This window comes from Humulus lupulus, chromosome 3 (assembly GCF_963169125.1).
Source record: "Humulus lupulus chromosome 3, drHumLupu1.1, whole genome shotgun sequence".
Taxonomy (NCBI): Eukaryota; Viridiplantae; Streptophyta; class Magnoliopsida; order Rosales; family Cannabaceae; genus Humulus; species Humulus lupulus.
The window spans coordinates 51,427,281-51,443,686 of NC_084795.1; the positions used below are offsets into that span (position 1 = coordinate 51,427,281).

Consider the following 16,406-nt stretch of genomic DNA (forward strand, 5'->3'; position numbering starts at 1 on the left):
GGATTTCAAAGCTTGAGGAAAGGGTGCCTTTACTGGAATGTTTATTGGCACATCATCATCTGGAGCGGGCATTGACGTACTCGTTGTCTTTGTTAACGGTGAAACCGTACTTTGACCACTTCGAGTAGTGATGGCATTAACCTCTTTGAAATTTGTATCTGCAGAGGAGGAGGTTTGTGCCATGTGTTGCCCTTTTTGATGGATTAGAGGTTGAGCGGGAAGTTTCCCATGCTCTTGAATAGCCAAAGTAGTGTTTAGCTTTGTCATTTGGACTTTCATGTCTTTCATTTCCTCTACCATTTGTGTGAAACAAGCTTTGAGCTCTTGAGTTGAGGCTATTTGAGTTTGTGCAAGCATTTGCAAAGTACTCTCAAGAGAATTACTTGACTGCATGATATTTTGAGGAGCGTTGTATGATTTTGGTGGTTGTTGCTGCTCAGGCCTCCATTGGCTCCCAGATGCTTGGTTCGAATCCTTCCAGCTGAAATTTGGATGGTTGCGCCAACCAGGATTGTAAGTGTTTGAGAAAGGGTTATAAGGTTTCTTGTAATCCCCTAAGGCATTACATTGTTCCTCTTTTCCTCCTCTTAACTCACTAAGAGTTGGGCACTCTTGCGGTTGATGTTCCGTTCCCCCACAGATGAAGCATGGATCTCGTGTCTCTACCTTTGCAGCCATGTGGATTCCTCTACCTTCTTGAGATTTGAAAGCCTCGAATTGTTGTCTCAATGATTCAATTTGGCTTTTGACGTTATCTTCTTCCTTCAATTGGTAGATTCCAGTTGATCGTGGCTTGTCCATAGGACTCGGTCCATTCCATGTGTAGGACTTTTCAGCAAGATCGTCGAGGTACTCGAAAGCTTCATCGGGATCTTTTTGAAGGAATTCGCCATTGCACATCATTTGTACGAATTGTCTTTGTCCGGTTGTGAGACCGTCATAGAAATAGCTGATTAGACGCCAACTTTCGTATCCATGATGTGGGCATTGATTTATCAAATCTCTAAACCTTTCCCAGACCTGATGGAAAGTTTCATGGTCTTTCTGGATGAAGGTAGAGATTTGTCTCTTAAGGCTACTAGTCTTATGGGGCGGGAAATATTTGGCAAAGAATGCTTTTGTCATTTCGTCCCATGTTCCGATAGATCTAGGCCTTAAGGAATACAACCAGCTTTTTGCTTTGTCTTTGAGTGAGAAAGGAAAGAATTTCAATCTCACAATGTTGGTGACATCAGCTCGGTTGTTGAATGTAGCCACCACCTCTTCGAATTCCCGAATATGCACGTACGGACTCTCATTTTCCAACCCATGGAAGGTTGGTAGGAGGTTAATCATGCCGGGTTTGAAATCGAAATTTGGCATATTGTTGGGATACATTATGCACGAAGGTGTGGCTGTACGCGTAGGATGTAAATATTCCTGTAGCGTTCTTGGTTGGACTTCATCTTGATGAGCCATCGTGGGTGGTTCAGGAAGTCTCGGTGAATCAGGAGTGTTTGAACGAATGGAAGAAAACGACGAACTAGGAGAGTTTTCTAAAGTTTCTACTTGTTGTCTCACAAATCTCCCTAGTGCGTCTCTGTTTCGTGGCATAAATATTTTTTGTAAGTATTATAAGCGCAAATGTGTAATAATGTAATAAGTATACACCAAAATGTTCCCAGGCCAATTGGAAAGGCTGCCAAGGTACCACTTTAGGCCCAAGAGCTTTTCTAGAACTCCCCGAGGTTCTTAGAAAAGATTGGAGGGTAAGCTAACACAGACCTTATTTAAGAACCAATTTTTCTAAGACAGAACAAGTTTGGTTTTTACTAATTTCCACGATTACACAAATGTTCTCAATACTTTGTTTGATTTTTATTTTTGATTTTTTTGATTTTTTTTTTTTTGTTTTTTTTTTTTCGGAAAAAACCTAAATCTAAAATAAAAATTCTAAACTTAAAATTAAAAAAATGAATAAATAAAATAAATAAATAAAACTACTAAGGAAAAATAAAATAAAAGAGAAATTAAAAATTACACTACTTTTTTTTTTTTTTTTTATATATATATTGAAAGAAAAAAATTAATTTACTAGGCAAACCTTTAATTGTAGAATTACCTCCCCGGCAACGGCGCCAAAAATTGATATCGCCCAATAAACTCCTAAGCGGTCGCAGTAGTAATCGAGCTATGTCGTATCCACAGAGAGGCAAACACAACTAAAAATTTGATTAGTAAATAAAAGATAAAAATAAAGTAGAATTGAAGATATGGATTTTGTGAAATTAAAATTATAGATTAGGGAAAATGATCAGATAAAGAGCATGGCAAGGTAGAGATGCAGTGCTGTAAAACCTATTCTAATATTGATATTAATTGAAAACACAATTGCAATTCTACACCATTAATTGCAACTGGAAGATGTATATGTTAAAAGCACAAATTAAATAATCTAGATTAAATTGAATCTAACTCCTAATTTCATAGCATATCATATTATATATCCAAGAGCGACAAAATACCACTGGCAGAATGCAGTAAAAGACATACAATATAACAAATATACTAAAATAAATTAACAATCTAAGTTACATAAGAAAAACATGACTGAACTTATGTAAAAGATGCTAAATAATTTGAGAAAAGAAATTAGAAGATGAGAAACAAAATAATTAATGAGATATGGAAATGAAGCATAAGAATAATCAATATCACTATTGAGAATAAGAAGTACAAAAACTACACTCTAACCTCACCAATATTTCTAAAATAATTCACTCATTTTTGTCACCTAAAACAAGCAAAATTAAACTAGAAATAAGAAAAGAAACAAAATAATAAAGTGTATTTTTCCCACTCTCCAATCTGATAATTTACACTGGCTTTGGTTCTCTATTTATAGAGAAAATAAGCCAGTGTAAATTATCAGATTGGAGAGTGGGAAAAATACACTTTATTATTTTGTTTCTTTTCTTATTTCTAGTTTAATTTTGCTTGTTTTAGGTGACAAAAATGAGTGAATTATTTTAGAAATATTGGTGAGGTTAGAGTGTAGTTTTTGTACTTCTTATTCTCAATAGTGATATTGATTATTCTTATGCTTCATTTCCATATCTCATTAATTATTTTGTTTCTCATCTTCTAATTTCTTTTCTCAAATTATTTAGCATCTTTTACATAAGTTCAGTCATGTTTTTCTTATGTAACTTAGATTGTTAATTTATTTTAGTATATTTGTTATATTGTATGTCTTTTACTGCATTCTGCCAGTGGTATTTTGTCGCTCTTGGATATATAATATGATATGCTATGAAATTAGGAGTTAGATTCAATTTAATCTAGATTATTTAATTTGTGCTTTTAACATATACATCTTCCAGTTGCAATTAATGGTGTAGAATTGCAATTGTGTTTTCAATTAATATCAATATTAGAATAGGTTTTACAGCACTGCATCTCTACCTTGCTATGCTCTTTATCTGATCATTTTCCCTAATCTATAATTTTAATTTCACAAAATCCATATCTTCAATTCTACTTTATTTTTATCTTTTATTTACTAATCAAATTTTTAGTTGTGTTTGCCTCTCTGTGGATACGACATAGCCCGATTACTACTGCGACCGCTTAGGAGTTTATTGGGCGATATCAACTGTTTCACCAGATCAGATTCATCAATGTGTTCTTCCTCCACATCTGAAAACGCTATTGGGTCCACCCCTAGAACCGCATCCATGGATTTCGTCTTTTGGATATCTGAGATGGAATTAGGTCCTTTCTTCTTCTTCTTCTTGTTCGAATTCAGATTCCCCTGCACTCTAGATCTTGTTTTTGCCATAGCTCCAGCTCAAGAGCTGCAAGAACTTCGCGCGGGAAAAAAAGGATCGTTGATTCTTAGTTATTGATATTTAGTAGACACTATAAAATATATATATATATATAAAATTTTGAGAACAACAAAAAGTTGTTTTCTATTGTTCTCAAAAAAAATTTGTCTATTATTTTTTTCTCATATCACTTTTTAATTATTATTATCTAACATCATTTATTGTCACATCATTTTCTCTCTCATTAGTTTCTCTCTCTTCACTTTCTCTCACATCACTTTCTCTCTCATCACTTTATATCTCCTTATTTTCTCTCTTCTCACCTTCTATTTTTTCATTTTCTCTTTCATCATTTTCTATCTCATTATTTTCTATTGCATCACTTATTATGTCATTATTTTCTCTTTCATCATTTACTATATCTTCACTTTCTCTCTCATCACTTAATATATCTTTATTTTCTCTCTCATCATTTTTTCTCTCTTTTCCTCTCTCATTACTTTCTCTCTACTCACTTCTCTCTCTTCACTTTCTTTCTCATCACATTCTCTCTCATTTTTTCTTGGATCAATTTCTCTCTTCTCAATTTCTATTTCTTCAAATTTTCGTTCCTTACATTCTCACTTCTTATTTTTCATCACTTTTTCTTTCAAATTATTTTATCTCATTATTTATTACAAATTTTTAAAATATTTTTCTCTTTGTAAATATATTTGTTAATTTTTTATTTAAGATTTTAAAAAAAATAAAACTAAAAAATTGTTTTTAAAAAACATTAACCAAACACCTCTTGTTTTTTTAAAACTACAAAAACAGTTTTCTGTTCTCATTTCTGATAACACAATTTTGAAAACAAAAAACTGAAAATAATGCCAAACAGGCCCAAATTTTTTAATTATTTTAAAAAAAACTTATGTATTATTATTATTATTATTATTATTATTATTATCTTTAATATATATTTTTATTTTATATGATTTTTAAGAATTTTAAAAATTGAAAAAAAATATATTTTTTAAAATAAAAGATTTAAGTGACATGACATATTTTTATTATGATTATTTAAATGAGTTGGCACAATTTTAAATAATGTGGTCCAATGAAAACTCGAAATGTGGTAGTCTAAATGGTAGATAACACTGAGATACCTATAACAGTCAAGAAATGGTGACGGAAGGTATTTATCCCGACAAAAAAAAAAAAAAAGACTTGCATATTAAACTACTAATTTTGAAAAACTTAAATATTTTTGCCGCTAATTACTCTTTCATTTGAGATCGATTATGTTAGCAAGTTAAAATAAAGAGTAAAGATAGAATCACATTTACTTCATAACCATGTCGATTTGTTATAGATTACAGATGATACTTTTCACGATTTTCGTATTGTATGAAAATTAGATCCATGTAATATATGAAATTACATATAAAATTTTGACGTATATGATAGTAATTTATAAATTTTAATTGGTTTTCAGTAGTCACTTTGCTTATTTGGTGAGATTATGTCGGGGCCAAACTTACAAACTTCCAATATTTTTCATATGTTTATACTTTCACTACAAAAAAGGGCTAATTCGTCAACCCAATCTCGTGAGCATGTGTATGTGCGTTGAGATAGGGGATACTCTCAGCGAGCTTCGTATGGGTTGTCGAGATAGGTGTCAATTATTTTTATAAAGAGAACTTAACATCAACATGGGAATCTTAACTAAACTTTAAATATATATGGACAAAAAAATAATTAAGCCAAATATGGTAATACACAGTTAATAAAAATAAATAAATATGGAATTCTTATAAACTAACAAACCAGATTCCCATAATTTTCGATCAAGAAAAAGATTTCGCCCACTGCCAATCAACAAAAAAATTTTCCGCGTACAGCAATTCATCGACTATTTTTTCCGATCACAGCTTCATATTCTCCATTGTTTCCGATCAAGAATTGGTGGCTGCTACTCTCATCTTCGTCTCCTCTTGGTAAATATTCCGACAGTAACATCATCTTTCTCCAGTCATCCAATTAAACATTCAATTCAAGTTCAGATCAATTGATCTTCTTCTCCGGCAGCTGAAACTGCATTTGGATTCTTTTCCAATAAACAGATCTTCTTCTCCGATTACATCCCCTGCTTTTACCTTCGTTCACATCAGCAAAAGTAGAAATCCATCAACTTCTCTGATTTCTCAAACAGGTAAGCAAATCTTTTTTCAAATATACGACATGCAAAATATTTACACAAAGAATCTGCAAATTACTTCCTGATAAAATTCTTGACTCAAACTACTTGTTTCAAAACTTTTTTAATTACACACATGAAACCAGTTACATCACAAAAAAGTTCAGCATTTACATAATTCAAATATTACAAAATAATATAAAAATAACAACAAAATAAATACAGTAACCAGTTACATACGAAAAATAATAATAATAACATTCTGCATAATAATTTATCATGAAAAATGTAAAAATAGAAACTGATTTACGTTTATGAAACCAGTTACACAATATATTTTTAACTTTGCATATTTGAAAAATCAAAAAAAAAAAAAAAAAAAAGACAACACATTCACTAAAGTAACCAGTTACACACACAAAAACAGAATTTAATGCAACATAAATAATTATGGAACCTGGAAAATAGTTCTCGATTCACTAAAAGAAACCAGTTACTTAAATAATTTCAACATTAATAATATTCATTCACTAACACAACCAGATACATTTTAAACATCACTAAAAATTATGTTGTGCTATATTGCAGATATGGAGTCCATATGACATTAATTCGTTTTTGAGGGAAATGGACAGATAGATATCAGTATGATGACTACACCATGACTGGACTAATAATACCAACAAATTGTTCTCTAAACAATTTGGTTCATTTAGTGAAAACTGAGATAAAATGCAATATTCAAAATATTGAGCTGAGTTACCAGTTATCACCAGGTATGCCACCAATGAAATTACTCACTGACAATTCAGTCCTATTCTACATTGAGCTGAAAAAGAAGCAAAATGAAGTGATTGAGCTACCACTATGCATCACCATTGTTGATCAAATAATAGCTGAAGCTGTTCAACACAATACATATGAAGAAGAAACACAAAAACAGAACACAGATTTAGAAAAGCTAGTTCTTCAACTAAACAACGAGCAATCAGCTACAGAATTACAATATGTCGAAGCAACCTACACGAGAAATAACCAGGTACAAACCTACCCAAATATTACAGACATAGCTGATGATGTAGCATAATTTATCATAGAGAGAACAGAAGAAAACAAAAGAAAAAGAGAAGAAGAAACAGAAATTATAACTGATCATAAAATTTTCAAAGTTGAAGAAGGCTAGATTTATAACGACAAAAAGCTCGTAAAATCTGCTCTATGTTATTATGCTATGATCCACAACATCCAATTCAAGTCAAAAAGATCTGAACCGAGAGAGTACCTGGTAACCTGTGTGGATGACAATTGTAACTGGTTACTTAGAGCTTCAAAGTTCAGGAAAACAGAAACATTTAAAATCAGAAAGTATGTAAAAACTCACACCTGCTCCTTGGATATCATTATGGAAGACCACAGGCAGGCTAATTGCAATGTCATTGGGGAACTAATAAAATCAAAATACATGCCAATAAAGAGAGTACACACACCACATGACATAATCAACGACATGCTAGATGATTATGGTGTTTCAATGGGGTACCAAAAAGCCTGGAGAGCAAGAGAAAAAGCTTTAGAATTGGTAAGGGGAAACCAAGATGATTCATACCAAAAACTTCCCATCTACCTTCACATGCTAAAAGTCTCGAACCCAGGTACAATAACACACCTGGTTACAGACAATACAGATCACTTCAAATATATGTACCTAGCATTTGCAAATTCCATCAAAGGATGGAAACACTGTAGGCCAATCATTGTGATAGATGGAACTTACTTGAAGACATCATTTGGGGGAACTTTATTCACTGCTTCAACAATGGATGCTAACAACAACATATTTCCATTAGCCTTTGGAATAGGAGACTCTGAAAATGATTCATCATGGTTATGGTTTTTCACAAAGCTAAAGGAGACATATGGAGAAAGAGAAGGTATTGTTTTCTTTTTTATATTCTTATTGAAACAAACGAAACTCATAAAATTATTAGTTTAATAGTAATCCAGCAATAAAATAGTAAAAACAATGTAAAAAAAAAAATAACAGTCATATAAATTAATGAAACCAATTACTCAGTTAGGACAGAATAACCAGTTACTCCATTGTGATTTTGCAAACAGGTATGGCAATCATTTCAGACAGGCATAAAAGCATAGAAAATGCTATAGACGATGTATACCCAAAAGCTTTCCATGGAGCATGCATATTCCACCTGTTAAACAACATCAAAGTTAATTTCGGTGTCCATGGGGAGGACCTAAACCTAAACTTTGTCAAAGCAGCAAAGGCATACATGGTACAATCATTTGAGCACTACATGCATGAAATAGACAAGATTGACACACGCATACTACCGTATTTACAAAAAATTGGATATTCAACTTGGTCTAGATGCCATGCTCCAACAAGAAGATATACAATGATGACATCAAATATAGCTGAATCAATAAATGCTGCATTGAAAGCTGCAAGAACGCTGCCAATCACTACAATGATGGAGGGCCTTCGAAGTTTAGTTCAAAAATGGGTATGGAAAAATGGTAACGAAGCAAACGGAACATTCACACAAGTAACAACAGATACTGAAATTGTGCTTAGAGAAAACTTTATTCGTGCCATTAAATTTCAGGTACCTGACATATATTGAGCACTGAATATTATTTACCAAAACTTTTAGTAACCAGTTACTCAAAAACATCACAGTATCCAGTTTCGAACATGTATTCCTCTACTAAAATAAACAGGTCTTCCCAGTAAACACTATACTGTACCAAGTTGTGGTTGAACAGAAAGGAAATTTTTTGGTCAACCTAATGGAGAAAACATGTGAATGCAAAAGGTTCCAACAAGATGAAATACCGTGTGCACATGCAATAGCTGTAATGCCCCAAATTTCCTAATAAGGTTTAGGACCTTGATTAGGAGGCCGGGAGGGCCATAATTGATTTATTATAGTATTTAATGATTATATGCATGTTTACGTGAATTATATTATTATATGATGGTGAATGCATGCATATGAGAGTATTTATTATTATAAGGGTATTTCGGTAATTTGGCCACTGTGGGTGTAATTGTATATTTTGGGTGCATGGTTGTGATTAATTAATATAGCCACATTATAAGGTGGATTGGTTCGAGCTAATCAGCATGAGACGATCATGAGATGTAAGTGTTCGGTCTAGTCATAACGGGTTTAAGTCCGGGGCTCGGGGTGAGTCTCGGGGTGGATTTAATGATTAGAGCATTACCGGGAATTAAAGGGTAATGGGATATGATTTATTGGCATTTGGGAATATTGAGAATAGCGGGAATTGGAGAGCGTTAATTATAATTAACGAGATAGGCGGGAAAGGACGGTTTTACCCTCGGAAGCCTTTAAAGGGGTTTATTTGGCTTAAGGGCATTATGGTATTTTGACCTTAAGGATTTATATCAGCCTTAGAGTGTTTGGAAGGCTGTGGAAAACAGAACAAAGCAGAGGCCATCCTCATCTCTTCCTTTCTCTCCCGTACAAGTCTTCCTTCATCCTTTTCTTTGAATTTTGAGAGCCACCTTGAGGAGTTAAGCTTGGAGATCAAAAGGGGAAGCTAGGGAACTTGTCACAGCCATTAAAGGGGATTTAAAACCGTGTTTGAGGTGAGTTCCAGTTATGAATTTAATGGTGTGCTCTGTTTTTAAGCTTTAGTTTTCAATTTTTGGTTTCTTGATGGAGGTATGGATTTGAGGAGGTTTTAATTGAAGTTTAGGTTGGGTTTTGATGAGGGGAAGTTATGGGTGATGTTTAGGGGTTTAATTGTGTGTTTGGAGGAGGTTTTGAGTTGGTTTGAAGGGCTGGTTTGAGAGGAAAAATACAGGGGAAAACTAAGTTCTCGTGTGGTCTTTTTGCTGGTCTGGGCTGAGCGGCGCGCCGCGGCTGTGGAGCGCCGCGGCCCTTGGCGTTTGGCAGGAAGGCCCTCTCTGTTTGAGGGCGCGCCGCAGCGCAGCTGGGGAGGGCCGCAGCCCTTAAGGTCATTTTAGCCCAAAATGGTGTTTTAAGCTTGGGGATTCAAGCCTTAGGCCTCGGGGTTGTACCTAGTACCTAGTACCCGGTTAAGTGGGGATTGATGTCCCGGAGGCTAAATATTGGTTTGAGAATTTATGTTGACCATTTTTATTGATGGTATCTTATATTTGGTTATGACTAGGTGACCGCTAAAGGACTAAAAGTTGATCGTTCTCAAGGGTCGTTCTTTTAATCGTTCTAGCTTGACTTTGAGGTAAGAAAACTGCACCTTGTGCATATGTGACATGCATGGCTATTCCTAATGCATGTGGGATGATTATTAAGTATGACATGCATGGTTATTCTTGATGCATGTCGGTTGATTGTTGAACATGACATGCATGGCGGTTATTGGTGCATGTTGGGTTGTTGAATATTATGCATATGATGTGCGAGAAACATGTGATTAGGACATGCTTTGAGTACTGATTATGGTATTGTTCAGAGCCTGTGCCTCTGAGTTTGTGCATGGTCCTAATTGTATTAATACTTGTTGAGTAAGCATGCTGAATGCCTTATTATGGATACTGGACATGTGATATATGTTTGGTGGCATGGCTTACCTGTGTATGGCGCTGGCTTATTAGTCAGAATCGGCAATGGTGCTAGGTCCGTCTGTGAAGCTGTGACTTATTAGTTGAGTTCATCACGGGCTAAGCACTGGTCGTATTTCACCGACCCAAGAGTCAGAAGTGGCAGTGCGTTGAGAACGCCGGGCCAAATGAAGATTAGATCTAATCGAGGTTGGCATTGAATGACTCATATAGGGTATTAATGCTGGACCGACCAGAAGGTCAATGAGAACTATAAGCGCTTACCTGGTCTAAGACTAGATGATTTCAGCCAAGGTATATGACCCCGGTGACTGTTTGTCACATGGCTGGGGGACGTTGTCCTTAGTTACGACTCTAGATTCGGGAGGATGGTTATGTTGGTGACTATCACCATGCACCTATCTTGATCAAACTTATGAAGGAACCACTTATCAATTGAGCCTTGGTGACCCTATCGTCACATGGCTAGAGGGAGTTGTACCCATATCTGTGACTTTTGGCTATTATCACCTATTTGCTTAAGCTGTTGGTCCTGAATAACCAATACAATTACTATTGATATTATATCATGTTATCTGTTGATATTATATCATGTTACCTGATGATATTACATCATGTTATATGGTGTTTTCTTGCTGGGCTTCGGCTCACGGGTGCTATGTGGTGCAGATAAAGGCAAGAGGAAGCTGGACCATCCTTGAGTTGAAGAGCTTAGGTGATGACGTGTACATATGCAGCTGCTCGTCTGCCACGGCCGAGGTTTAAAGTGGAACTAGGGTTAAACCCTGTTTTGCCGCTTAGAACGGCCTGTTGTAAATATTTTCTGTAATAGACTCTGAAACTATATTTTTGGGATCCCAATGTATATATTAAACGTTCTAGTGAAACGTTACATCTTAACCAAAGTTTTTAATCCCTAAACCGCTAACCATACTTAGTTCACATTTTTGGCTAAATGACTCGGTTAGCGAGTTTAGCACTGTTTACAAGGCACACCGTAACGGACCTTGGGGTTTGGGGCGTTACAATAGCAGTATTCGCCAAAGCACGGCTGAAAACATATGATTATGTTGCTGATTACTACAAAACTACAACTATGAAAGCAACATATGAGTCAACTGTTCATCCATTGCCAAATGAAAGCGAATGGATACTGCCAGAGACTTTAAACAAAATTTTCCTACCACCAAAATCAAGAAAACCACCAGGCCGCCCTAGAAGGAAAAGAATCAGATCTAGAGGAGAACCAAAGGTGCAAATAAAATGTGGAAGATGCGCGCAGCCAGGACATAATAGAAAAACATGCAGGAATGAACCAATCCTAAAGCAGCGAAACCCAACAAAGTCAAAGAAAATAGACAAATAATTTTCTAAAGAATAGATATACTACAATTTCAATAATTTCAATTGATGTAATAAAATTGTATCCTAATGTTTTCTACTTCAATAAAAGTACAAAATTTTTAAGCATTTTACATTTTATAAACTTGATACTCAACTTCATGGTTCCAAACACAAGATATTCAAAATCTGAAGACTCAAGTACCTGGTTACAACACATATTATAGAAAGAAAAAAAATAGATACTATAAGTAAATTTAACAAACGACTACATATACATGTAACCAACGATTTAAAAACCTAACTATATAATCACAAATCTTTCACAAAAAAAAACATAAATATTATAAACTTGATACTCAACTTCTTTGTTCCAACACAAGATATTCAAAATCTGAAGATTCAAGTACCTGGTTACAACACATAAAATAGAAAAAATAAAAAGCAGTTACTATAAGTAAATTTAACAAACGACTATATATTAATGTAACCAACTACTTAAAAAACCTAGTTATATAATCACAAATCGTTCACAAAAAAAAAAACAAGAAACATAAATATATCAAAAATAATTAAAAAAATAGAAATAAAAACTAAAGAAACAGTAACCAATTACCTAAAACATATAGCTTTTACTATCTAAAACAGAAGTAACCGGTTACACCATCTTCATACAATAATAATCGAAACCTATATGAAAAAAATAACATGTACATAACAATATCTTCAAACTTAAAAAAAAAAAATCACCAACTCTATTGAAAAAAAAAAACATACACATTAAAATAAAATACATTAAAAAAAACTTTATATTAAGCCAAAAGTTGAAATCAATTCTTTACATTGACCAAAAAAAAAAAAAAACCATACATAAGTACAGTACTAAAACAGTATCCAGTTACAAACCACAACTTCACTATTAAACAAAGAAAAAAAAGACATGGTTGTTAATACAACTAAAAAAAAAAACTGCAACATCTCTACTTATAATTCCTCCTCCTCTTTTATTTCTTTGATGGAGAATCATCTTCTGTCTTGTACCCACCCATCTGCTTCTTTTTTGCATGACTATACAAGTTAATGGCAAGATAATCACGATAGGTAGCAATTTTGGCAGCCATGTTCTTTGGGATGTCATCAATCTTCCCATGGATAAACAAATCAACATACTTGATAACAAATACTCCACAATCACTGCAAAAAAAAAAACAAAAAACAACATATGAAATTATTTAAAACAAAAAAAATAGAAAAATAAACAACAATATACAAAAACCAGTTACTTACTTGTCCTCTTGAAACGACAAGTCTTTGGCAAAGTTAAAATCAATTGGATCCTTCTTCCCAACAGAATATGGACCAACATTCAAGTCCAAATCTTTCCTAGAACAATAAAAATCAAGAAAATCTAGAAAATATGGTAAAACAACAGAATAAGCCTTCACATATGGCAAAACAATACTCTCATTCTTCTTCCCCGTCAAAGAGTTGTAGATAGTTAACATCCTACTCTTAATGGAAAAGTGAATAAAAACCCAATGCAACTGAACCTTCACATGCACAGGAAAAAGAACATGATCCACATCCACCCAAGGAGTGTTACAAAACAAATATTCACAAATAATGTAATCTGAAATGAGGTTATCAAAACGAATGCTACTTGAATCACATTTGGCTGCCACAAAGTTATCATACAAACTCTTGATAGTTGCATCAAACCAAGAGTCTGTAGTTGTAACCCTCTTGTTCAAACCATCAATCAACTTAATATTCTTCCTCAAGTAATAAAAATATACATTGATATGCTACAAAAAATAAATAAACATACAAAAGTTAGGAACCTGGATATTAGCCAATATATAATAATAAAAAAAAGTTACACACAATACTACAAGAACATGGTTACTACCTATAAATAATAAAAACAATTTACACACAATACTAAAGGAACCTGGTTACTTGTCTTAACCATGATCAACAAAAAAAAACAAAACATCTAAACAAACAAATACTAATTAATAAACATTATACCAAGAACCTGGTTACTTACAGTGTCCATAAGGTCCTCCCCACAAGTTTAAAGCTTGTAAAACCACATCTTCTCAGAAATTTTAACAAAAGAATAATCCATTGGTGGATTGATAATGTTATTGACATCAGAAAATTTCTTCTTCCTTCAAAACAAAAAAAATATATATTAACAAATAATTAAATATCAAGAATAATAATATTAAACAAAATATAAAAAAACATACTTATTCTTAAAAATCATTTTATCCTCAATCCAAGAAATATAATCCAGGCATTCATTCTTTGAAACATTCTGTCCAATTTTATCTTCAAATGGAAGCAATCCTCTAACAATCACCACTTCCTCTCCCTTCCTCTTCACAGTTTCTTTTACTTCAGAAGAACCAAACTCAGTAACAAAAGGAGATTTGACATGAGTACTAGGTTTATGCTCCCTCTTTTCAATAGCAACAGGAACTTCATCATCATCACCAACCATCACAACTTTCCAATCATCCTTACTCCCACTAAATCTCTTTTCTCCTTCTGCATACTTAACAACTTTATAAATAACATTCAAAATCTCTGGATCCACATATGCTTCTTCAAAACTTAAATCAACTGAACTGAACTCAGGCTTCTTTGAAAAATCCTATAATGAAGAAAAATAAAATCAATTACAACAAATTCAATTTTAAATAAAATAATACAAAAAACAAAAACAAAAATAAATTTCAAAACCTTATCTCCACCCACAACATTTGACAACTCCAACCCAGAATAAACAGCATCAAAATTTTCATTTAAATCCTTCTTGACACCCTAAAATAAATAATGAAACTGGTTACAACAGTAACTGGTTACACTAATCAATTAACAAAAACACAACATACTATTAAGAAACATAAACCAGTTACCTTACTACCATCAAACTCTTCACCTGAATCAATTCCACAATCCTAGCCCAAAAAAAAAAAAACAATCTGGTTACACAAAAAATTGTTAAAAAAAAACAATAAAGCATAAAAACAAACAAGTTACCTTAGAATCATCATAAATAGGACTGGAAACATTATCAAAATCAGCTGGCTTTTCCCCTTCATTACAACCAGCACTTTCATCACTAGTACTTGCAACTTTTTCAGAATTTTTTGCAACAATTTTTGCAATCATTGCAGACAAATCACTGAGTTTCCCCATGAACTCAGATCTCATAACTGCAATGTCACTAATAATAGATTCTTGGCTTGCTTTAATTGATGAGATTGATTCACAAATCAATCTCAACTTTTCACTATCAACCTAAAAAAACAAAATAAAATACTTTACAAAACAGCAAAAAAAAAAAACATAAAAAGAAACCAATAAATTTCAAAACAAAATAATATTTTTTTTAACTAAAACAAACAACAAAACTAACCAGTACTTGGGTACTCGAACTACTATCTCTATCTTCAGCACACACATTCGGCAAGTATAAAGGCTCAAACTTAAACTTCTTCACTGCCGGTTTCTTCCTTTCCTCAGAAGATTGATAGACATTCAGGATAGTCAACTGAATAAATTAAAAAAATATATATAAAAAAGCAAGAAACTGGTTACCATCAACTGAAACTAGGTACACAAACACAAATCCTAAAATGAATAAAACAAATTTAGCAAGTAACCAGTTACAAAACAAAAATATTATACCTTCTGATTGTTGAAAATCTTTGCCACCAAGTTTGAATAGAAGGCATTATCAGTACTCTTCCAATTCAACAAACGTGGATATTTTTTCCCAACCCGTTGACAAAACTCAGGACTCAACTCAGATATACATTCATATATCCAAACAAGAAAAGCAATTGGAAACCCAAGAAGTTTGTAAGGGTGAAGGCCAACCTTCCCAACAACGAAAACTCCATCAAAGATTTTATTTCCACCCTTCAAAGCAGTTTTCAAATAATGAAAACTCCTATCCCATACCAACTTCCCAAAACTAATATTTGCTAATTCAGAAAAATCTTGATCAACCATCTCAAAAAAGAAATCATCAACCAACTTCTCACTAGTATAGTCGTACAAATAGTTAACTAAGATATGAACTATACCCAATTTGACAACATCCTCATCATCAACTAAATCCTTACTAATAAAAGCATTTCGTAATTCAGACTTTGACACCTTACCAACAAAACGGCCAAGTATTTTTTTCTTAAACAAAACTTTCTTTTTTTGAAAACGACTTAAATCAAAATCACCATCACATCTAAGACCCGTAACTAGAGCAAACTCTTCAACAGAAAACCTACAAACTCTACGACCAAGCTTAAACCACATTTCCTCTTCCTCCCTCTCATGAGACACCTCTCTCAATAACACAAGCTAGGCAAGTTGAGTTTGAAAATGAATATCACATACTTCTAAAAAGTGCCCAAATGGCGTCTTCTTAAACAATGATTTCTGACTTTTCATCAACTTAGAT

At 33.4% G+C, this 16,406-nt stretch overlaps 1 protein-coding gene and 1 non-coding gene across 2 annotated transcripts; both read left to right on the forward strand.

Annotated features, from left to right (window-relative positions):
• The first annotated feature begins 970 nt into the window (after positions 1–970).
• Positions 971–1,077, forward strand: LOC133827790 (small nucleolar RNA R71). Its single transcript, XR_009890441.1, has one exon. It is a non-coding gene; the product is annotated as a small nucleolar RNA R71 (small nucleolar RNA).
• Positions 1,078–7,222: 6,145 nt separating this feature from the next.
• LOC133824141 (uncharacterized) lies at positions 7,223–8,889 on the forward strand. The gene is made up of 3 exons (XM_062257009.1): positions 7,223–7,922; positions 8,110–8,618; positions 8,734–8,889. The coding sequence occupies exons 1-3, from the start codon at positions 7,223–7,225 to the stop codon at positions 8,887–8,889; spliced, it is 1,365 nt and encodes a 454-aa protein (XP_062112993.1).
• Positions 8,890–16,406: the final 7,517 nt, after the last annotated feature.